Consider the following 24917-nt stretch of genomic DNA (forward strand, 5'->3'; position numbering starts at 1 on the left):
TTTTCAGACCTTTACACCCAATGTGTGGAGTTCTACATGGCAGTTGGGTAGACAGGGATGTTGGGGGTGGGGCTTGCATGCGCAGTTTGCAGACATGAGCAAAGGAATGACTGCATGGGGCCAGTATGTATGTCTCATCTGGTTGCAATTGCTGCAGCCATCTTTCAAGTTGCTGTGACTATGCAAATAATGTGTATAGACCCTAGTATAGGGGTGGGCAACTTTTGGCCCTCCAGATGCTTTGGCCTACAACTCCCATCAGCCCTAGCCAGCATAGCCAATGGTGAATAGTAGGCTAAAACATCTGGACAGCCATAGGATGCCCACCCCTATTCTGGTATATACTCGGCACCTCTATTCAGTCTCTGCCAGGTCACAAGGCACCACCAGCCCTGAACAATCCAGCAACTGAGTGCAGGAGAGATATCAACTGGATGAACTGGACCTCTATTGCTTAGTTGATGCACTGTTGTGTGACAAACAGGCCTTGTCGATCCAAGGATTTGATCCTAGTTTCAGATACATGCTTAGCTATTGATTCGTTGATTAACTGAAGGCACATTGCTATTACTCTTCCTCAGGTTATTTTCTGTAAAACGGAAATAATACAAATCCATCTCACAGGGGGTTTTTGAGGATGGATGAGGCAAAACATTTGACACCTTGAGAACGTTATAGTAGTGATGAAAGTATATGATACAAACCCAATACTAATTTTCCTTTAATTCTGTCATTTTTAATTTTCCTAACAGCTGACAACAAAGACATGCTTGAAAAAGCAACAGGATTGAAAATTTTGCAGATTGGCATGGAAGAGGTAGGTGACTACAGTACATCTCATTATCTGAAACTTTTTATTTATTCTTTTGTGAAATCCTAGATCTGGATGTTTGTAGGTGAACTGTGTTAATCATCCTAAGGGCTTTTTAAAATTCTGATTATTAGACTGTTGCATCTGTCATAATATAATCTCATATTCCACCAACCATATGAGTAAGGCTTTGTGGCCTTTAAGAAATATACTTCCTTGATTTGTCATATGTCAGGAACAAAATCCCCTAAGATGAACAAAGCAGTTGGTGTGTCTGATTATTCCCACCTGGTTTCATTGAAGCTCTGTTTCATCTCAAGATCCACAGAGATCTAAATTTAGAGTAACTTGTCCCTTGATGTATGGATGAACTTTTTAGTGAACTACTTTCTAATGTTTGTGCTTTTATATTTGCTTAAATTTGTAGCATAAATAAAATACTTCTCTAAGTAATTAACATCTTATCACTAGGCAAAAACTGTACTAAATAGCTCATCATTAATTAGCAAAGAAGATGCTATCTGCCAGAACCTTCCATGAACCACACCAGGTTGCAGATTCTCATATTAATTGAGTATGTTGTAGTTTAGTTATAAGCCACTTCTGCAAAAAAATAAATAAAAATGAGACACCCCCATAACAGAGGGGAGCTCAACAGTCCCTCTTACACTGTTCTGGGTGGCCATAATATTTTTGTTTATATATAGCTCTAGAGCATCACAGTGGTCCCAGAAAGTCTCTCTTTAGAGTCAAGAGGATACACCACGATCTTAACAGAACAGCAGCCTTTATCACAAACACAATACAGCCTAGGACATGGTTGACTGAAAGAGACAAACTGGCAGCTCTGCATACCCTGGCAAGACAACACTTGGAGCTATGGTTGACTGGAGAAACACTGGAAGCTTGAATGCTACACATAGCCTTTCTATTGTAAAGCCTCCCAATCCACTGATTTAGGCTTTCCATTGACAGCAGACTTCCCATAGTCCTATAGGAAGGAAAGGCAGTACAAACTACATGTCCCTGAGAGATTCCTTACATTGCAGTTGAATAACCAATCAGAAGCCACACCTAGGAGCTTTGAAGCCCTACTAAGGGCCAAAGTGCATGTGATGCTAAGCATGTCACTTGCAGTTATGAATCTTTTCCCAGTTTTAAATAGCAGCTGCTGGGGGCCGGGGAGGGGGTTGTTCTGCATGCCTTGAGGGGCTTAACCCCTTTCTCTCACATTGTGGTCCTGAAAAATATTACCAGCATGCCATGTTGCTATTTGACACAGGAGGAAGGTCCCATTAGCACCAGTCACCAGGGCATCCAGTGGCTGGTATTTTAGAGCTGAAAAAAGATTCATGCAGCTGCAAGTGACCCATTTAGCATTACATGTGTCCCTAAGAAGCACATCTTGCTGGGTTAAATGGGTAAAATCTTCTATTCACCCTCATTCCCAAATAAGGGTGAATAGAAGAGCAACACAGAGACAGGGACACAAAGTTCTTATTGCATTTGCAACATGGCAGTTCTTAGGAAGACTGTAGCTGTTAAAGAGATAGAAACAATGGCCTGGTTTGCACAACACACGGGTGGTTAATAACTCAGCCATGGTGGCTTGTTAAACACACACACACCCCACGCACGCGCATGCTGGTCGCATGCCGGCTCATTTTCCTAATTACTCTCACTGGGCATGGGTTGTCATGACGTGAGAACCCAGTGAGGGTGCGTGGCTAGGGTGGTTAACAAACAACCCAGCAACCCTACAACAAAGGGTGGGTTCTGGATGGTTTGTTAACCACCTCAGCCACCTACCCTTGTCAGGTTCACATGAATGACATGTCACACCCAGAAAGGGTAACTAATTTGTGAAATCGGGCAGTATGCACCTGGCACGCGCAGGGGTGGTTAATAAGCCACTGTGGTTTATTAACCACCTGCCTGCATGAGAACCCAGTCAATATCAAGCTGGGCATGAGAACCCAGCTTGATATAGATTGGCAGTTATTTCTGTTTTTATTAAGTAATACGTTTTCTGCTGGTTTTTAATATATTTGTTGGTTTGTTTTTTGTTTGTTTTTTGTTAGTATACTTTAACAATTTGTTTAAACACACACAAACACACACACACACACACACACACGTCCTGGATATAAATAATTAAAATAAGTGAAGAAATAAATAGACATGAAAGCCTGCTCTTTCTTGCTCTACATCTAAATTGTACACACATATATTTTAACATGTATTTACATGTTACCTATGCTCATATGCACAAGCTGTACATTTAAAATGCAGTTAAGGTATGGAGCACAATCAAAATGTTGAAGTTATGACATTTGCCTGTCTTCTCATTTCATTTGTTTGAAGGGGAAGCTCTCTGTTTTAAGAGATCATTCACTAACATAAGCATCTAAACATGTAACTCTTAGGCAGCAAACCTAAGCAGAATTACTTGGAGGTAAATTCCATTGAAATCAATAGCACTTGCTTCCAGATAATGTGTTTAGGATTGGGGTGTTAGTGTGAAAAGTAATTAACCCTCAAGCATTTAAATAGGTTAGCAACTTTTCAGATGCAATTCTAATTTTATTGAATTCAATGGGAGTGCTTTTCTGAATTGGCATCTGTGCTAGACAGAAATAACAGGGACATTTCTATGACTGAGTATATGCCTCCTGGAGACAGACTGTCAGATTATTATCTACACTGATGTAATTAAGCAAGGAAATCTGAAGCATAGGAGATAATTGTGAAAACACATCTTCAAGGTATAATGCTACTCTGTATTACGGCTCAAAGAAAATTAGTAACAGTATCACAAATGGTAAGTAAGTATTCACAGTCATGTAATGGTGTGTTATTATGGTGAGCCCCACGAGATCACAACCTTAACACATCCTAATAAAAACAGTAACAATCTCAGCCCAGATGACCCAGATTGCCACCAGTCCTGTTACATCAACTCTAGCACAGCAAGCCATATGCTTTGGACTGCAGTGGCTGTCACAGGTTGAGGGTGACAATTTAGATCAACCTGTGTCAGCCCTGTCATCCAAAACATATGGCATACTGTGCTAGAGTTGATATAGCAGTATTGGTGGCAATCTGGGTCATTTGGATAATATGTACATAAACATTTTAATAAGCTCTAGTATCACAATACAGACAATGCTTAATCCTGTTTGTTGACATGTTTGTTTATTTCATTTTTATCCTGCCCTTTCTCCAAAGAGCTCAGGGTAGTATACACAGCCTGCAACCCTCTTTTTCAGCCTCACAGCAGCCCCATGAAATAGGTTAGGCTGAGAGAGAATTACTGGCCCAAGGTCACCAACTATGTTTTTTGGCTGGCCAAGAATTTGAACCCAGGTCTCCCCAGTCAAGTCAGAATTCTAACCACTATACCGCCCCGGCTCTGTTGCAGTTGCAAAGAAAAAGTTAAAAATATCCTCCATGACAAATATTGGGGTGGATCCAGAGGTGCTTCTTCTGATAGAGGAGCTTCATTTATTAGTCGCCTTCCCCAACCTGGCACCTTCCAGCTGTGTTGGACTACAACTCCTAGCATGACCCAGTCAGCATAGCTGGGAGTTGTAGTCCAACACAGCTGGAGGGCACCATATTGGGGAAGGCTGCATTAGAGGAAGGCGCTTCCTCTAACGGAGGCTTCTCTAAATTCAGCCCATGAAATTGTAAAATTGATTTGGTTAAGTGATAGCATTTAAATGCATGTTTTTATTATTGGATTATATCCTATGGTGGTTTTGTCTCAGTGGAAAGTCAGGGCACCTGATTTTTGCTGATCTCCCCTGTGTAAATGACTCTCTGCCCTGATGTAAAGCATCAGCAGAGAACAAAGTATCAAGAATAAAATAAAATTAAAAATACAGCTAAAAGTTGGACGGAGAGAATGCCAAGAATAATTAGGTAAACTAGCTGAAATATTCCATCACTCAGTTGTGTGTGTGTGTGTGTGTGTACACATATATGTGATAGAAAAACTAACAGCAGAGTATTGAATATATTTTAAGCTAAATGTTTTGGCTTCCACCCTCATTAGTAGCTGTGCTGTTAACACAGCTCAACACATTTTACCATAAGACTGACGGCATCCACAGTGATCCAGAGCCTCCTTGTTGCTTTGCTGTTGTGCCGCTTTACACCAACCTCTCCCTCTCCCCCGCCTCTCTCTATATAATTTAAATATCTAATGTTTGCCATTTGGATTTTTTTGGAAAGAAGGATGGAATAAAAATATTAGATGTAAATAATATGCCAAAGACATACAATTTTTGTATATACTGCCTGACTTGTACACTAGTTTGACATGCCTCAGTCATATCCATTTTAAATCATTTTCATGCATGACCCTAAATTTTATTTATTTTATCTTATTTCAGATATTTATATGGTGCTTTTCAACCTCTGAAGCAGTTTATAGGTTTACAGTGATATCAGTACAAAACAGTTATACAAATCGTATACTAAAGACCAGCAACAGAGAAAACCTCTATAAAAACCAGATAAAACCTTCTGACTAAAAGCCTGGGTGAATGAAAAAGTCTTCATCTGGTTATTGCCAAGTGAGGGGGATATTTCAGAGGTGGGGTGCCATAACAGAGAAGGCCCTTTCCCCCTGACACATATGCAGATAATAGCACTTTTTTTGAGCCTCTCCTGTGCTACTTGTTCTACATATGAATGTAATCAACATGTAGGTTTTCCTTCATATTGGAGCCAGCTGTAAGCAACAGCAGCAGTAACAACAACAACAAAATTAGGGCTGAAACCACATCCATGCTTAGTTGGGAGTAACCCTGTTAAACAGAATGGGACTTACACAGGATAGGATAAGGCTGTCAGACCGTGCCAGGAGTAGACAATATGTTTGCCATTTGAAAGTGTATTGCAGTTTCTTTTTCATTAAGAAATAGCAGTCATGGGGAATAGTGGGTGGAAAGCAGATTGAGACCACAGCATGTGGAGAGGAGGGTTAACTTTTCCCCCTGTGCCATTTTCCCACTGAAAATCATACAGCTGCAGTGGGTCCTTTGGGGACAAATTGTCATTTTGCAATGCATTTCTATGCATGTGTACTCAGATGCAACTCCCTTTGAGTTCAATGGGAGTTACTTCCAGGTCAGTACATATAGGATAGGATTGCAACTTTGTAGGAGTGGTTTTTGGTTGGAAAACAGTGCAGGGTGGATGATCAAACTGCATGCTGCAGTCCCAGGCTGGATCAGCGTGACTTGGCTGCTGCACCCAGCTTGGCTGCTTTTTTTTTTTAAACCCTAAAAGCAACAACCCTGGGATAGACTATCGTGCACGTGTAAAAATAGCTACAACATGTAGCAAACATATTGGCTAGTACTAGTCTAAGCCCAAATCTGTGGATGTTCCTGTGCAGTACAATCCTATGAATATTTAGTCAAAAGTGTGTCTCTTCAGGATTTTTCTCTCATGTCAGTGTAAATAGGATTGCACCCATAGTCTCAATCATTAAGATGATAAGATGACTAAAGTGGTTCAGACTCAAGTGATCCTGCTTACGTTGTTTGGAGAGGGTAGTGGAATCAATCATAAAGTGGCATATTGAAATATTTGCCCCAGTCCTGCAAAAGTGCGAACACCACAGGTATTATCTTTATTTTAAATACAAATGCGGCAATGACTTCCAGGAAGACTGTTCTGTGATTAAAGCTAATCACATTCACGTGCCCATCCAGTGCAACTGTCTCTGTCACTTATCAAAGTGTTTATCCCTCTTGAATATTGTGCAGAAGAAGTATTTTGACTTGTGACTGACAGGTCGCAGCTTCAGCTCTGAAACTAGTTGTCTCCTGTAATCTCTCCTCTTATCTTCTGATTCCAGTATCCTTACATCTGTTTTTGTGCACATTTTGCATAAGAAAATGACAGGGAGCTGTGGCAATAAAAAGTTATAAATGGGTTCTGAAATTCAGAGGCAGGTATTGGTTTATTCTGATACGTGGTGTGCTCTTGAAGCATTGTGAAAAGCACAGTAGTGAAGTGTCATGTTGGCTCATGAATTCCTCTGTATGGGAGTAGTGTGTGTGATTTTAAACTAGCAGAATTACGAAGTGATTGAGTGGTTGCTATGGTAGCAGCAGTAATTCAATTTTTAGTCAGCGTCATGTAAAATGAAAGAGGGGTGTGTGCCTTGTGGCTGTAGGAATGCATGCAATCTCTTTTATTTTTGCCACTTTTAAAAATAAAAAAATCAATATATGCAACATATGTTAATGTAAGTTACTGTTTGTCTTTGGGCTCTGCAGTGCTATTGTTTTTTTTTAAAATATGAATTTCCCACTGAAAGTCATCAAAGAGCTCAAAAGAAAAGTATATTTAAAGTCTAGCACAAAACCTGTTAGTTACATCTCAGGACACACTGCAGAATTAAAATTGGGAGAGTTTTGTTTTAAGATATCATACAATAAGATACTCAGCCTGATCCCCAAAAATACAATATGCTTAAGATGGTTTGGGAGAATGTGTAGCCTATGTAGCCTTCACCAAATATGAGGGATTTGTACCCCCTACTCTTGAACAGTGATTTTGGTGGAGTGACAGATAGCTGATTCACAGAACTATGCCAAATTTTTACACGTGCACAAAACCTCTCCATAGCTTCTTTATTTATCACTGCCTTGTTGTGGCGAAGGTTCTTGCGTAACTCAGTGAAGCCATAAATTATCCCGTGCAGGGCCACCCAAGACGAACAGGTCATGGTGAAGAGTTCTGACAAAATGTGGTCCACTGGAGAAGGAAATGGCAACCCACTCCAGTATTCTTGCCAAGAAAACCCCACGGAACATATGACAAGGCTAAAAGATATGACGCCGGAAGATGAGCCCCTCAGGTCAGAAGGTGTCCAATATACTACTGGGGAAGAGCAGAGGGAATTTCCAAGTAGCTCCAGAAAGAGTGAAGCGGCTGGGACAAAGCCAAAAGGACACTCAGCTGTGGATGTGTCTGGTGATGAAAAGAAAGTCCGATGCTGTAGAGAATAATATTGTTTAGGAAACTGGAATGGAAGATCAATGAATCAAGGTAAGCTGGAGGTGGTCAAACATTGATTGAACATGGACATCTTGGGAACCAGTGAACTAAAATGGACAAGCATGGGTGAATTTCATTCCGGTGACCATTATATCTACTGCTGTGGGCAAGAATCCCTTAGAAGAAATAAAGTAGCACTCATAGTCAATAAAAGGGTGGGAAAAGCAGAACAGGGGTACGATCTCAAAAATGCTAGAATGATCTCAGTACAAATCCAAGGCAAACCATTCAACATCACAGTAATTCAAGTCTGTGCCCCAACCACTGAGCCCGAAGAAGCTGAGGCTGATCGGTTCTATGAAGACCTACAACACCTTCTAGAACTAACACCAAAAAAAGGTGTCCTTTTCATCATAGGGGATTGGAATGCTAAAGTAGGAAGTCAAGAAATAATCAGGATAACAGGCAAGCATGGCCTTGGTGTACAAAATGAAGCAGGACAAAGGCTAATAGAGTTTTGCCAAGAGAACACGCTGATCATAGCAAACACTCTTTTCCAACAGCACAAGAGGCGACTCTACACATGAACATCACCAGCTGGTCAATATCAAAATCAGATTGATTATGTACTTTGCAGCCAAAGATGGAGAAGCTCTATACAGTCAGTAAAAACAAGTCCTGGAGCTGACTGTGGCTCAGATCATGAGCTTCTTATTGCAAAATTTCAGCTTAAATTGAGGAAAACCATTCAGGTATGACCTAAATCATATCCCTGATGAATATACAGTGGAGGTGAGGAATAGATTTCAGGGATTAGACCTGATAGACAGAGTGCCTGAGGAACTGTGGACGGAGGTCCGTAACATTGTTCAGGAGGCAGCAACAAAATCCATCCCAAAGAAAAAGAAATGCAAGAAAGCCAAGGGGCTGTCTGATGAGGCTTTACAAGTAGCTGAGGAAAGAAGGGAAGCGAAAAGCAAGGGAGAAAGGGGAAGATATATCCAACTGAATGCAAAGTTCCAGAGAATAGCAAGGAGAGACAAGAAGGTTTCCTTAAATGAACAATGCAAAGAAATTGAGGAAAACAATAGAATGGGAAAGAGTAGAGATGTTTTCAAGAAAATCAGAGATCTCAAGGGAACGTTTTGTGCAAAGACGGGCATGATAAAAGACAAAGAAGGCAGGGACCTAACAGAAGCAGATGAGATTCAGAAGAGCTGGAAAGAATACACAGAAGAACTATACAGGAAAGATCTTAATGTCCCTGATAGCCATGATAGTGCGGTCACTGAACTTGAGCCAGACATCTTAGAGAGTGAAGTCAAGTGGGCCTTAGGAAGCATTACTAACAACAAAGCTAGCGGAGATGACAGTATTCCAGCTGAGCTATTTAAAATCCTAAAAGATGATGCTGTTAAAGTGCTGCACTCAATATGCCAACAAATTTGGAACACTCAACAGTGGCCGCAAGACTGGAAAAGGTCAATTTACATTCCAATTCCAAAGAAGGGCAATGCCAAAGAGTGTTCAAACTACCGTACAATTGCGCTCATTTCACATGCCAGCAAGGTGATGCTCAAAATCCTACAAGCTAGGCTTCAGCAGTATGTGAACCGAGAACTACCGGCAGTACAAGCTGGGTTTCGAAGAGGCAGAGGAACTAGAGATCAATTCGCCAACATTCGCTGGATCATGGAGAAAGCAAGAGAATTCCAGAAAAACATCTATTTCTGCTTCATTGACTGCACTAAAGCCTTTGATTGTGTGGATCACAACAAACTGTGGCAAATTCTTAAAGAGATGGGAGTACCAGACCACCTTACCTGTCTCCTGAGAAACCTGTATGGGGGTCAAGAAGCAACAGTAAGAAGAACCTCTTGTTGAGGGTGAAAGTGGAGAGTGCAAAAGCTGGTTTGAAACTCAACATTAAAAAAACTAAAATCATGGCATCTGGCCCCATCACTTCCTGGCATATAGAAGGGGAAGAAATGGAAGCAGTGACAGATTTTATTTTCTTGGCCTCCAAGATCACCGCAGACGGTGACTGTAGCCATGAAATTAAAAGACGCTTGCTCCTTGGGAGGAAAGCTATGGCAAACCTAGACAGCATAGTAAGAAGCAGAGACATCACCTTGCCCACAAAGTTTCATATAATCAAAGCTATGGTTTTCCCAGTAGTAATGTATGGCTGTGAGAGCTGGACTATAAGGAAGGCTGAGCGCTGAAGAATTGATGCTTTCGAACTGTGGTGCTGGAGAAGACTCTTATGAGTCCCCTGGACTGCAAGGAGGTCAAATCAGTCAGTCCTATAGGAAATCAACCCTGAGTGCTCATTGGAAGGACAGATACTGAAGCTGAAGCTCAAATATTTTGGCCACCTAATGCGAAGAGAAAACTCCCTGGAAAAGACCCTGAAGCTGGGAAAGATTGAAGGCAAAAGGAGAAGGGGACGGCAGAGGATGAAATGGCTAGATAGCATTACCGATGCAATGAATATGAACTTGAGCTAGGGATTTACGAAAGTCACTTACCTTTTCGCAGCTTGGATTCGCAGTGGGGGGGAGGCACTCCGTCCATCCCCCCGGAATCCTCCCTGGGCGGATTCCGCAGCCGGAGTTCCGGCCATGGACAGGCTGCTGCGGACGCAAATGGCGGCCGCCGTAGCGGCCGCCATTTGCGTCCTGCGAAGCTGCTGCGATAGGCTATGTAAGCATTCGGCCTCACAGAGATCCGTGGCGGAATTCTCTGACATCCCTAACTTGAGCACACTCCAGGAGAGAGCAGAGGACAGGAAGGCCTGGCGTGCTATGGTCCATGGGGTCACGAAGAGTCAGACACGACTTAACGACTGAACAACAATCAGTGTATGTATGACTTGACAAAATAACACAAGCCAAAACTATAGGTGTTTGCCCAAAGGATCTTAGTATCATCATCATCATCATCATCATTATTATTATTATTATTTATTACATTTCTGTACCGCCCCATCACTGAAGCTCTCTGGGCGGTTTACAGAAGTTAAATTGATTGCAGGAAAATGATATGTCACCACTGTTTCTGCACAGTGCCTCTGTTGGCAGCGCTATTCAAAGTGGTGAGGGGTCTGTTACATCTTGACCATCAAGGTAGTGATGAGGAGTCATTGGTGGGTTACTGACTGTAACCAATTTCCTAAAGACTTTGCATTCCAACCTGAACTCCGCTTTAAGAGTAAGTTTTGTGGATGTGCTCAGGGTCTCTGCTTGTCCTTTTGATGTAGATGGTTTTCAGCTTGTGCAGCAGGAGGAGGTGGACAGGCTCCTTGGAGGTGGACAGTTGACCACTTGCCCTCTCTAACCTTGCCTGTCCTAGCTGATTAAGAAAGCCAGTGCTGTCTGGATAGGGGGGGTTGTGAGTGTTTCTCTAAATGTGGCCATAGTAACATCTGCTCTGAGGGAAGCTGTGGTTAGGCCACCGCTGAAGAAGCCCTCGATTCTCCTCGCTGTTTTGAAAAAAAACTACTGGCCTGTGTCAGATTTACCATTCTTGGGCAAGGTGTTCAGGTGGATAAGTCACAATCCAACTCCAGAGATTCTTGGATGATAGTGATTATCTTGATCCTTTTCAGTCTAGTATTCTTCCTGGGTTTAAGGCTGAAGTTTCTTTGGTCACCCTGGTAAACCGTCTTTGCCAGGGACTGGGCAGAATGAATGTGTCTCTGTAGGTTCTGCTGGCCATCTCATGGCTTGCAGTACTATTGGCCTCGATATCTTTCTAGATCTTCTGGCCTGGATGAGACCGAGCAGGCATGATGTTGCATTGGCTTCAGTCCTACCCAAAGGGCAGGTTCCAGAAGGTGTTGCTGGGCACTACTGTTCAACCCCTGGCCTTTAATCTGGAGGGTCCCTTGGGATTCGATCTTGTACATAAAACCACTGGAAGAGGTTATCTGGATGTTTAAGCTGGGTTGTCATGAATAGCTTGATGACAGTCAGCACTATTTCTTCTTTCCATCTGATCCCAGAGAAGTAGTAGAGGTGCTGAACCAGTGATTTAGTCTAACAAGCTGAAACTTAATCCAGACAAGATGAGGTGCTTTTATCATTTGGGATTAGGTGTACAGCCTCATTAAATGTGATTGCACTCCCCATAAAGGGCCAGATCTGCAATATGACGGTGCTCCTAAATTCAACTGTGCTCCAGGATGGTCAGATGGCAGCTGTGGCTAGGCGTGTCATTGCCCAACTTCAGCTAGCATGCCAACCACACTTTTTTCTGGAGAAGGCAGATCTACCCACTGTCACCCTTGTGCTGGACACATCCATGTTGGACTCCTGTAACAAGCTCAATGTGTGGCTGTCTCTGGAAAGTCTGGAAATGACAGTTGGTACAGAATACTGAAGCCAGACTGTTGTTGGGTTTTCATTATAGGGATCATTCTACCCTAATATTGTTTTGCCTACATTGGCTCCTTTATTTATTACCTTTAAAACCCAACATGATTTGGGTCTGCAGAATCTTAAGGAGTAGCATGGCAAGTTTTCCCATTTATTTGAAGTATTTTTATGCCACTCCTCAGCCAAAAAGGCTCGAGTGGCTTACATATAATCAATTAAATAAGGGAATCCCTGCCGGCAGGCTTACGATCTAAAAAGACACAACATGCAAGGAAAAAGGAATGGGGAGAGAAGAGAGGAAAAATTAATTCTTTCTGCAGGGCTGAGGGAATGGTCCTGCTTCCCCCTCTTATCTACCTCAGTACAGCTGGCTGAAATGGTTGCTGATGGTGACTGCTGAGAGAGGAGGAAGTTTTCATGAGGGAAGTTTTCAGTAGGGCTGGTGGAATGGTCCTGATCTCCCTCTCATCTCCCTCAGCTCAGCCTGCTGGGATGCATGTGCATTTGCCCATTTGATAAGATATTTAGCAGATCCTTTGCTCCATGTCCTGACATCATCAGACGTTTGGTTGGTAGTGACACGAAACAGGGCCTTTCTGGAACTAGGCTGTGAAATTCCACCCCCTTGGAGATTTGTACCATACACTGCATGCTTTTCAGACTGCTTTATTTTGTTGGGCTTTTGGCCTTGATTGATTTTGTTTTGCTCCTGACATTTTTCTCTTTTTCTTTCTCCCTGCCCCCATTTTGATAAAAGTGGTTTTCTGCTACATTTGCTTGCTATTTTATCTTTTCTGTTTGACTATTTTATCTGTATTTAACTTCATTAGCTGCTTCGAAGGCTTACAGGTGAAGAAGTGGCTTATATGTTGTTGGGTTTATTATGTTTATAATTATAAATAAATATATTTATTCATAAATATTCAATTGTATAAATTAAATGAACAAATGCAGTCTAACTATGGGGACTGACTGAATAATAAACTGGAGTGTTGGTTCTGTGCTTTGGGAATTTCTAGTGAATCTGAACTACTAGAATTTTGAGAAGTGAACACAACACTTGAGTTCAACTAGATCATCGGTGCCATCTACCCTGCCTCTTTTCCTCCACTTTTCGGAGCCTAATGAACATCTTAATAGCTAAAAGATGTTACAAAGTTGCTGAATGGTTGCCCCCAGTCTTGCTTAGGGCCTCCAGAATTATTGTATTTTATAGTTGTACAGGCCTTTTCTTGTCCTGTTATTCTATGATTCGCTCATCCTCAAAGAGGTATTGCTTTACTCTGTCTTTAGAATATGCATGTTACTCCTATTAACTTCAATGAGAACTATCTACAACTATAAAAGAAATAACTGACCCCCTAAGGCAATATTATGCTTTTGAACTGTTCCATAAATCCCATTGTTATCAGAGTACTATTTAAGAGCAGACTTGTTACCACCACACAGCATGGTCAGGCAAATGCGGGGGCACACGCCACTGGTGACTCCTGAGGGGGGCGCACCACTGCCTAAGCCCTCCTCTCAGGTCAGCTCAATGGCTGAAGCTGTGGCCACCATCTTTATTTCCCCGAAATGTGATGCAACACAAGTTCCAGTTCTGGAGGAGCACTGTGATTAAAAACAAACAAACTGATAGCCTCCATTTTTTGTGTTAGCTACCATGGTTTTTACCCAGAATGCACCAGAACAGGAACTTCTGTCGCATTGCATTTGAGGAAAATACAGAAAGCATTCTCTTTAGCCTATCCCAAGCTACCAAAAGATAACCAAAACATCTTGCATGGCTTTTGGAAGACACTCAGACTCAGGCTTTTGTGAATCTCAAGGGGAAGGGAATTTAGTATCTTAGGCTTAGGCCTGGATCACGCGTTCATACAAACATAGGCAGTATACCAAGCCAAACTATTTGTCCATCTAACTCAGTATTGTCTACTGACTGGCAGCGGCTCTCCAGGATTTCCAGTGGGCCTTTCCCAGCCCTACCTGGTGATGCCAGGTATTGAACTTGGGTCCTCTGCCTGTAAAGCATGTGCCTGATCACGGAGCTGTGGTACCTTCCACTCTGTGGCCTTGTTGTTGTTGTTGTTGTTCAGTCATTCAGTCATGTACGACTCTTCGTGACCCCATGGACCATAGCACGCCAGGCCTTCCTGTCCTGCACTCTCTCCTGGAGCATGCTCAAGTTCATATTCATTGCATCAGTGATGCTATCTAGCCATCTCATCCTCTGCCGTCCCCTTCTCCTTTTGCCTTCAGTCTTTCCCAGCATCAGGGTCTTTTCCAGAGAGTTTTCTCTTCGCATTAGGTGGCCAAAATATTTGAGCTTCAGCTTCAATATCTGTCCTTCCAATGAGCACTCAGGGTTGATTTCCTTTAGGATGGACTGATTTGACCTCCTTGCAGTCCAGGGGACTCGTAAGAGTCTTCTCCAGCACCACAGTTCGAAAGCATCAATTCTTCGGCGCTCAGCCTTCCGTATAGTCCAGCTCTCACAGCCATACATTACTACTGGGAAAACCATAGCTTTGATTATACGGACCTTTGTCGCCAAGGTGATGTCTCTGCTTCTTACTATGCTGTCTAGGTTTGCCATAGCTTTCCTCCCAAGGAGCAAGCGACTTTTAATTTCATGGCTACTGTCACCGTCTGTGGTGATCTTGGAGCCCAAGAAAGTAAAATCTGTCACTGCTTCCATTTCTTCCCCTTCCATATGCCAGGAAGTGATAGGGCCAGATGCCATGATCTTCGTTTTTTTAATGTTGAGTTTCAAACCAGCTTTTGCACTCTCCTCTTTCACCCTCAACAACAGGCTCTTTAGATCCTCTTCGCTTTCTGCCATTAGGGTGGTATCATCTGCATATCGGAGGTTGTTGATAATTCTCCCGGCAATCTTAATTCCGACCTCTGATTCATCCAACCCGGCATTTCTCATGATGTACTCTGCATATAAGTTAAATAAGCAGGGTGACAATATGCAGCCTTGTCGTACTCCTTTCCCAATTTTGGACCAATCGGTTGTTCCATGTCTGGTTCTTACTGTTGCTTCTTGACCCTCGTACAGGTTTCTCAGGAGACAGGTAAGGTGGTCTGGTACTCCCATCTCTTTATGAATTTGCCAGAGTTTGTTGTGATCCACACAATCAAAGGCTTTAGCATAGTCAATGAAGCAGAAATAGATGTTTTTCTGGAATTCTCTTGCTTTCTCCATGATCCAGCAAATGTTGGCGATTTGATCTCTAGTTCCTCTGCCTCTTCGAAACCCAGCTTGTACTTCCAGTAGTTCTCGGTTCGCATACTGCTGAAGCCTAGCTTGTAGGATTTTGAGCATCACCTTGCTGGCATGTGAATTGAGCACAATTGTGTGGTAGTTTGAACACTCTTTGGCGTTGCCCTTCTTTGGAATTGGAATGTAAACTGACCTTTTCCAGTCTTGCGGCCATTGTTGAGTGTTCCAAATTTGTTGGCATATTGAATGCAGCACTTTAACAGCATCATCTTTTAGGATTTTAAATAGCTCAGCTGGAATACTGTCATCTCCGCTAGCTTTGTTGTTAGTAATGCTTCCTAAGGCCCACGTGACTTCACGCTCGAGGATGTCCGGCTCAAGTTCAGTGACTGCACTATCATGGCTATCAGGGACTTTAAGATCTTTGCTGTATAGTTCTTCTGTGTATTCTTTCCACCTCTTCTTAATCTCATCTGCATTTGTTAGGTCCCTGCCTTCTTTGTCCTTTATCATGCCCGTCTTTGCACAAAACCTTGTTAGCTGCTTGAAAATACTTTGTGTGGTTTAGTGCTTGTCTTTTAATTACGTTTCTATTTCAGTGGTACTTGTGGTTATTAATCTTTCCATAGGATTTTGGTGATGTTTTTTCTCCACTCCAGCTCAAACTGCTAAAAATGTAAGATTTGCAGTAGCACAGCAAAAATTCCTAACACTGGTCAGGAAGATTGTTGATGGTTTGCAGTGTGGAGCTGCCTCTGTGCTCGGGTGGCCACTTATGAATCACCAGACAAAAGGAAATGCATTAACAAAAAAGAGGACAAAAGACAACAGTGATTTGCATAAAACTGCATATACAAATTGATATGTATAGATGCACATTTAGAAATAATTATTATAATTTAAATATAAATACAGTACATCTCAGCATTGTATGGAAGACTGTGACAAGGTGACCTATGTGCCTAGCTGTTCCGTCTGCTGTCCAGGTGCTAACTGTTGATGGGCAACAGCTCTTATGCTTTCTTATATTGCTAAAAACATCAAGGCCAACAATAAAGAATTCTTTAAATATATCAGAAGGAGAAAACCAGCTAGGGAGGCAGTTGGAACATTGGACAACAATGTAGTTAAAGGAGGACAGAAGGAGGACAAGGAGACTGCAGAGAAGCTGAATGCTTTTCATCCGTCTTCACTGCAAAAGATATAGGACAGATACCTGTGCCTAAACTGATGTTTTCAGGAAGGGAGTCTGAGAAACTGAGGCAATTAGTGATAACAAAAGATGAAATTTTCAACCTTATTGACTCACTGAATCAATATGAATCACTGGGCCCAGATGGTAGCCATCCCAGAGTTCTCAAAGAACTCAAATATGAAGTTGTTGATCTTCTAACCAAAATATGCAACATTACCTAAGATCAGCCTCTATACCAGAGGACTGGAAGATGGCCAATGTAACCCCAATTTTCAAAAAGTCATCCAGGGGGGATCTGGGAAATTTCAGGCTTGTTAGCTTAATGTCTGTTCTGAGTAAACTGGTTGAATGTATTATTAAGGATAAAATTAGTAAGCATATAAAAGGACAAGTCCTGCTGAAAAAGAAACAACACAGCTTCCACAAAGGCAAGTCCTGCCTCACTAACCTTCTAGAGTTCTTTGAGAGTGTCAATAAACATGTAGGCCAGGGTAATCTGGTAGACATTGTTTACTTGGACTTCCAACTGGCTTCTGACAAAGTCCCTCACCGAAGACTCCTGAGCAAGCTTAGCAGTCATGGAATAAGAGGATGGTCCTCTTATGGATCAGCAACTGGTGAAAAAACAGGAAGCAGAAAGTAGGAATAAATGTTAAATTCTCCCAATGGAGGGAAGTAAATAGTGGGGTCCCACAGGGATCTGTATCAGGAACAATGCTTTTCAACCTGTTCATAAATTATCTGGAATTAGGAGTGAGCAGTGAAGTGGCCAAGTTTGCCAATGACAGCAAATTATTTCAGGTGGTTAAAACAAAAAGGGATAGTGAAGAGCTTCAAAAGGATCTCTCCAAACTGGGAGAATGGGCATCTAAATTGCAAATGTGTTTCAATGTAAACAAGTGTAAAGTGAATAAGTGATGCACACTGGGACAAAAAATCCCAACTTCAAGTATAGCCTGATGGGATCTGAGCTAGCGGTGACTGATCAGGAAAGAGATCTTGGGTTTGAGGTGGACAGCTTGATGAAGATGTCAACCCAGAGTGTGGCCACTGTAGAGGCAAACTCCATCTTAAGCATATTAAGAAAAGGAATTAAAACTGCCGTTATCATACTGCCCCTATACCAATCTATGGTGCAACCACACTTGGAATACTGTGTCCAGTTCTGGTCATCTCACCTAAAAAAAGATATTGTAGAGCTGGAAAAAGTGTGGAAAAGGGCAACTAAAATGATCAAGGGGCTGGAGCATCTCCCCTATGAGAGAAGGTTACAACAGCTGGGATTGTTTAGCTTGGGAAAAAGGAGGGTAAGGGGAGACATAACAGAGATCTACAAAATCACACATGGTGTGAAGAATGTGGATAGGGAGACATTTTTCTCCCTCTCTCAAAATACTAGAACCTGGAGTCATCCTATGAAGCTGATTGGTGGGAGATTCAGGACAGATTAAAGGAAGTACCTCTTCACACAGTACATAGTTAACCTATGGAATTCACTACCTCAGGATGTAGTGATGGCCACCAATTTGGATGGCTTTAAAAGGGGGCTGGACAAATTCCTGGAGGAAAAGGCTACTATCAATGGCTACTAGTCGTGATGGCTATGTGCTACCTCCAGTACCAGAGGCAGTGAGCCAATGTACATCATTTGCTGGGGGACATGGGTGGGAAGGTGCTGTTGAACTTATGCCCTGCTTGTGGGTTCCTGGTCAACAGCTGGTTGGCCACTGTGTGAACAGAATGCTGGACTAGATGGACCCTTGGTCTGATCCAGCATGGCTCTTCTTATGTTCTTATGTTCTTATGTTCTTATCTTTAAACTAGACATGGAAAAGACAGGTCCTTCAAATAAAGGACACCTTCCAATACAGAATGGTCTTCTGGCAGCTCTTAAAATAGAGGGCTGTTCTCTGTAAAATAGGACACATGGCCACCCTACACAGTGGCATGACTACCGTGTCACAGTCCCCATCTGAATTATATTGGGACCTTGAAACACGAAGCTTCACAACTGAGAATTACATAGGGACATTGACACAAAGAGCTCCAATGCCGTGTGTGTAGATGTTTGGCCCTTAAGAAAAGGAGAGCCTATGTATTGGACAAGACATTTGGGTTGGATGAGGAAGAAGCCAATGGGGTATAAATGTTTTAAATAAAATACAAGGAACATTTTAAAAATGAGCCATTTCGCCCTCTGATGAGAAAAAACACATTGAGTTGACATACAGCTCCTTGTAAATGTTGCTTTCAAAAACACTTCCTTCTAAACAATTAGCTCTGGGATCACATAGCCAATGTGTTCATAAGAGTAAGAAAATATACTTCTAGCTATAGTATGAAAATCAGTCACAATCCCAATCAGGAGACATTGTGTTTTGTTTTATTTTCTCTTCTTTGTGAGATGTCATGTGTGGTGTTTGTGTGCCTGTGTGTGTCCATATGAAGACTGAGAAGGAAAGATAATGAATTTATTTTATAAATGCTATTGATGTTTCCATGATACCACTTTCAGCTGAGACATAAAAGATGCTGATTGTTAAACTACTAATTTACAGATTCCCCTAAAGAGAATGCAAACAAATTCTGGTGCACAAAAGCTCTTCTCTCCTATACAATGTTCAAATTTTAATTTCCAGTCCATCTTAGATTATGGAGATGAAAAACAATACTTAATCCCTCGTTAACACATGAATAAGTGGAAACTGTCATTTTTCCACCAAACAATAATGGGATTATCTCGAGAACTGTCAGTTTATGTGAAAACATTATGTTGCCCAAATTTTCATAAAAATTAGCGGTGGATATTATTCAAGATCAGAGCAATGGAAAGAGCAAAAAAAATCTGCATTCATGGTAATAAATATTCATATTTGTCTGCTCAGGAGATAAAAATCTAATCAAGGGGCTATTGATGCGCTGGCGCTCCCCCCCCCTTTTTAAACCAAGATGTTTCATCTAAATTGGGTTTGATATGGAAATTAGTCCCACTCCAAGTCCTCCAGGCCATGAGCATGCTGGGATAACACTAGAGGAGGCCAGTGCATCAGATGTTGCTGCTGGCAAGTGCTACTGCAGACAATTCATATATATATATATATATATATATATACACACACACGCGCGCACGCGCGCACACACATACATACACACACACACACACACACACACACACACAAAGAGAGAGAGAGAACAAACGTTTCAAGAATCTGCTTCCTAGGGTATTTAAATAAAAGTTCAGAAACATGTACAATAAATCTTTTTTAAAAAAACAAAGAGCCTGTGTAAGCATAGGGTTAAAATTAGTTGTGAGGTTTTTTCCCCCACCCTGCTTTTGTTGACAATTACCATAAATCAAAAGACATTCTACATGATACTTAATGAAATATGGATGATTTAGAAATGGGAGGATAACTACAGTATGTCGCTTTGGGGTGTTTTGCTTATCTTTGTGCATTTTGGTGCCCATTCACAGATACAGCTAGATCCTGAGACACTACATCCTTTCATTTGATTTCTGTACAGTCAATTGAATAAGCAATTGGGTTTTAAAAAATCAAGATTATAAGGAGCATTATTCTATGTAAATTTTATGTATCCATTTTGAGAAATACTATATTTTTTAGTTCTCTTTCAAGCGAACTGTTAACATGTTTAATAAACATAACCAAGACTTATACCCCATTCATTTAAGGCAATCTAAGGTACTGCTATACCAGTGACCTTCTATAACAATAATCTTACTGCTGTACTGATAACCTTACTATACCAATAACTTTAGGCAAAGCCTGGATTGGATCTTACTTGAGTAGGCCCACTGAAATCAATGGGACCTGTTAGATTTTATTTTGGTTTTTATTTTTATTTCATACTGTAGTTTTAAACTTTTATATTTTTATCATGTTGTATTTTGTGGTTTTAATTGTTGTGAACTGCCTAGAGAGCCTCAGCTATTGGACAGTATAGAAAAGTAATAAATAAATAATTTAGTCTTGACTGACTTGAGTCCCATTAACTTCAATGAGTCTACTCTATGAGTAAATCTGGATGCAGCCTATTGGGTTTCATGTTGGAACAGTCCATGCAAAAAAAAAAAGTACCTTGGACATTTCAAAGCATCATCTTTTTACTTTCACAAGCACTTTAAATGTGTTTGAGAGGATATTACATAGGCAGGCTGCCACTACTGAAAAGGCCCTTTTCTCCAGTAGCAACCCACCACAACTCACCTGGAGAAAATCTTAGGGTCAGTATAGGTGCATATGGGGGCAAGCAATCCTTAAGGTACCCTGGTCCCAAATTGTGAAAGTCCTTAAACATCAAAATCAGCACTTTTATTGGGCCTGGAAGTGGATGGAGGCAGTGAAGTTGGCAAAGCACCAGTGTGATATGCTCATGAGGCATGTTGATATAGTGGTTCTACTCCTACTTGCAGGGTTGGTTTCAGAAATTGGCATTGGGGGGTATTGCTTGTCCCGATGCCATTTGAGTTGTGGCATCCCTCCAAGGTCTAGCTTAGTCCCCATGCTCTTTAACGTCTATGTGAAGCCACTAGGTGAGGTCAATATGCTGATCAGTATGCTGGTGACACCTAGCTCTATTTCTCTTTGTCATCTAAGTCAGGAGACGCTGTGCAGACACTGAACTGGTGGCTGGAGTCAGTAATGGGCTGGATGTAGCCCAAATGAAGTTGAATACAACTAAAATATGATAGTTGGTTCTTGTGTCCAGGAATTGGGTGTGCATTGCAGACTGTTTTAGATGAGGTTGCACTCCCCTTGAAAGAACAGGTGTGTAGCTTGGGGGTATTCCTTTATCCGGCTTGGTCCTGGAGGCTCAGGTGGCCACAGTGGCTAGGAGTGCCTTTTACCAGCTTGAACTAGATGTGGATAGTCTGGTCCACAATGATCCACGTTCTAGTACCCTCCCACTTCAATTGCTGTCATGCGTTGTACCTTGTGGCTTATACAAGAAGGGTCTGCACTGACTGCTTATTTGTTTCCCTGAGAATCTCACTATTATTGCTTGCATTGGTTATAAACCACCTACAACTGTCGGGCAGAATAGAAGTGGTGGTGGTGGTGATGGTGATTATGATGATTGGTATCAGTGTGTGGGGCCCTGTCCTGCATCTGACTAAAATGTCCTGTAGCCCATTAAAGTTCATGCCGCCATGAATGTGTTGTTCTTTAAGGTTCTCCAGGAGGACTCTGCAGGGAATTGGAGCGGGGGAATGGCTGTGCCCACCCACCCCCACACACATAGACATTTTGTTTTGTTTTTCCAGGACAAATATGAAGTGACAGAACAGGACTAGTAAGGGTAAAGGGTAGGGTAAACTTCCACTAATTAGCACCGAAGACTTCGGTGGTTAGAGAAGATTGCAGAAAATATAGTGGATTTGTAGAGACATTTAAAAGAGGAAGCCATCTTGACTTGATGGACAGGGCTATGGTGAAGCTGTGCCAAATGTGAGAGAAGGCAAGAAAGCAGCAGATACGGATGGAGCAAAGGAGATCAAACAGCAGATGAGTTTGCAATGAGAAATTAGAGAGGACATTCCACAGGAGCTGACTCTGGACAGGCAGGGACAATTAAAATTAAGAACTTAGACCTTGAAATGGATGGGGAAAAGTAACTGAGAGAGAGCACCAAGATTTAAGAAAAAGAAATGTATTTCATTTCTACTTTTCTTCCACATTGGAACTCAGGTGGTATCCACACATCTATGTGGTATCCCATCTAGTACTAACTAGAACCCAGACTTGCTTAGCTTTAGCAAGGTCGTTACATTGTGTGCCTTAAGGCCATATCTGGTGTCCTCATAACCATATCCTTCACTCAAAAAAGGAGGTGAAAAAAGCCAGCTCTCATGGTCAGATTTCTTTGCTCTCAACAAACAACAGAGTCATGTCACACCTTAACAATTACATTCTTTCCCCCCCTCCCCCACCTTTTATTTTATTTTTTTAATGCTGCAATAGACTAACATGGCTACTGTATGGTACTATCCCTTGGTACAAATTTCCTCTGTACAGTATTCCAATCCTTCCTTCCTTCCTTCCTTCCTTCCTTCCTTCCTTCCCTGCCTGCCTGCCTGCCTGCCTGCCTGCCTGCCTGCCTGCCTGCCTTGTATCTGCTTCCATGCCTTTTCACATATAAATTGTTGCCAAAATATTCCAGTTACTGTGACAACTCCTATACTTCCATCAACATAGTTTGTGGAAGTAAAAGAAATGTTGGGAAATTGGTGCACAGTACAATGTCTTTGGAGGCAGTGAGTATATCCTGATGTGTCTTTAGGCAACTGCTATATACATGAGCAATATTTATCTGCTTATTGAAGCGATATGTTTCATTGCAAAGTAGTTCTAAATTGATTTTTTAAAAAGTTTGAAGAACTGCTTAATGGGACATCTACTTTTCCATTGTGCCACAATTGTTTCCATCATAACTATGATAATACCTCTTTCAACAGTCAGTTTCTCATGCAAATAGGTTATTGATAAGTGAGTAGATTTGACATCAAAATGACAGGGAACATTTATTGGCAAGGCTGGCATCCTTTACTGTACAGTCTGTGCTGGCATCACAGTCTAGACTTTTTTTCCCGGAGACTTTCTCTTTCTAATGATTTCCCTTGACAACCCAGCCTTTAAAAAAGTAATACAATAAAAGCATGTGGCGTGTATAGCAGATGGCTCAGCAGCTCCAGCATACAGGTGTCGGGCACGCAGGTGTTTAATTTTGAATTTGCTATGTGCAGAATCCTAGCCAGATATTTTGCAGGAGTTCTCTAAGGTTGTTATTAGTGGAAGCAGCTATCTATAGACACTACCAAATTGGCCAAGGGTTGTCAATTTCTTCATCAGGGAGGCCACTTAACCTTAACCAAACTGTGTTTCTACTCTTATTGGTGTGACACCCTGCCTATCCACTGTGCAGACCCCTATGAAATTGTTTAACCCTTGCATAACCCACAGTCCCTGAGTTTTCACAACACAAGCCACAGATGAGTGCCGAATATTTAAAATGGCCACATGCACACCCCAGAATGTGCCGCAGCTCACTGTACCTTATTTAAGACTGTTCGATTGTGCGAACCAGGTCATTGGCTGGGTTCACACAATATGACAACCCATACTCAAGGCTGTTGCTGAACCATGGTGTTTTGTTGAACTGTGAGTTGTGTTGTGTGAACCTAGCTGCACTAACAAACCATGGTTTGTTAACCATGAACAACCCATGAAGAAAACCCGTGGTTTCTTGTTGGGTTGTGAACTGTGGGTTGCAGCAGTGAAGGCATCTATGATGTTGGGCACTCTGTGGGCAGTACCAGTTGTGGGTTTGAGGATACATATCCCCTCTAGATGGCAAAAACATGTGCTTTAAACTGTGCCATTTCAATTGAGGGGAATTTCTGTAAGTTCTGATGTGGGCATTCAATGGACTGGCCTAATTGAGCACAATGGGAGTTACTTCCGAGTAGATACACATATACTTGTGCTGGGAAAGAGGTATGGAAAACCACCATCCTTTCTAACCGCAGGATCTCTATAACGAAAGTGTGAAGTAGTTACTTCCTAAGGCAATAAACCAAGCCATGGAGAATCGCAGGTTGGGTAAAGCGCTTTACAGGCTTCAGAGAATCAGTGCTTTGAACTCTAGATTCAATTCAGGGGGATCTCTATAAATTCTGATGTGGGCATCCAGAGGGCAAGCCTCATTCAGCACAATGGGAGTTACTTCTGAGGAGACACTAATGGATTTGTTGTGGGAAAGAGAGCAGTAAACACAAAGGAAACCAGCCCCCATTGTAACCTGATGCTGCATAGGTTCTCTATAACAAAAGGTCGAAGTAGTTACTTCCTGAGGCAATAAACCAAACAACGGAGAATCCAAGCCTCGAGATTGTGCTTTACAACACTAAAGGAATTGGGCTTTAAATTGTGCCATTTCAATTGAGGGGGAGCTCTGTAAGTTCTGATGTGGGCATTCAGGGGAGAAGCCTCATTGACCACAATGGGATTTACTTCTGAGTAGACACTAATTGGTTTGTGCAGGGATGGGAAACAAACAGGAAACACCACTTGACCGGGGTCACAGTGAAATGCATACCCCTGGGCAGGGCTAGCATACCGGAGGTAAATGCGAGGGTTGGGACACACAGAAACTACGCTGGGGAGAACCTGACTGAAGGAAAATAATTGGACTTTAAGCAGTCTCAGGAAATCTTGTTTTTCCCTGATAAACTCTGGGGTGGCTGCTGGATGGCCACAACGT

The 24917-nt window shown here is 41.9% G+C and overlaps 1 protein-coding gene across 3 annotated transcripts in view; it reads left to right on the forward strand.

Moving 5' to 3' along the window:
• The window catches only part of PTPRN2 (protein tyrosine phosphatase receptor type N2), a 1142627-nt gene that overhangs the window by 746028 nt on the left and 371682 nt on the right, over positions 1 to 24917 (forward strand). For all 3 annotated transcript variants that reach the window (XM_084859285.1, XM_084859286.1, XM_084859287.1), the window contains one exon: positions 753 to 817. In XM_084859285.1, coding sequence (XP_084715411.1) covers positions 753 to 817 — 65 coding nt within the window. The remainder of the gene's footprint in view (positions 1 to 752; positions 818 to 24917) is intronic.

Source organism: Heloderma suspectum, chromosome 5, assembly GCF_057233095.1.
Source record: "Heloderma suspectum isolate Gila_16-S chromosome 5, 16-S_ref, whole genome shotgun sequence".
NCBI lineage: Eukaryota > Metazoa > Chordata > Lepidosauria > Squamata > Helodermatidae > Heloderma > Heloderma suspectum.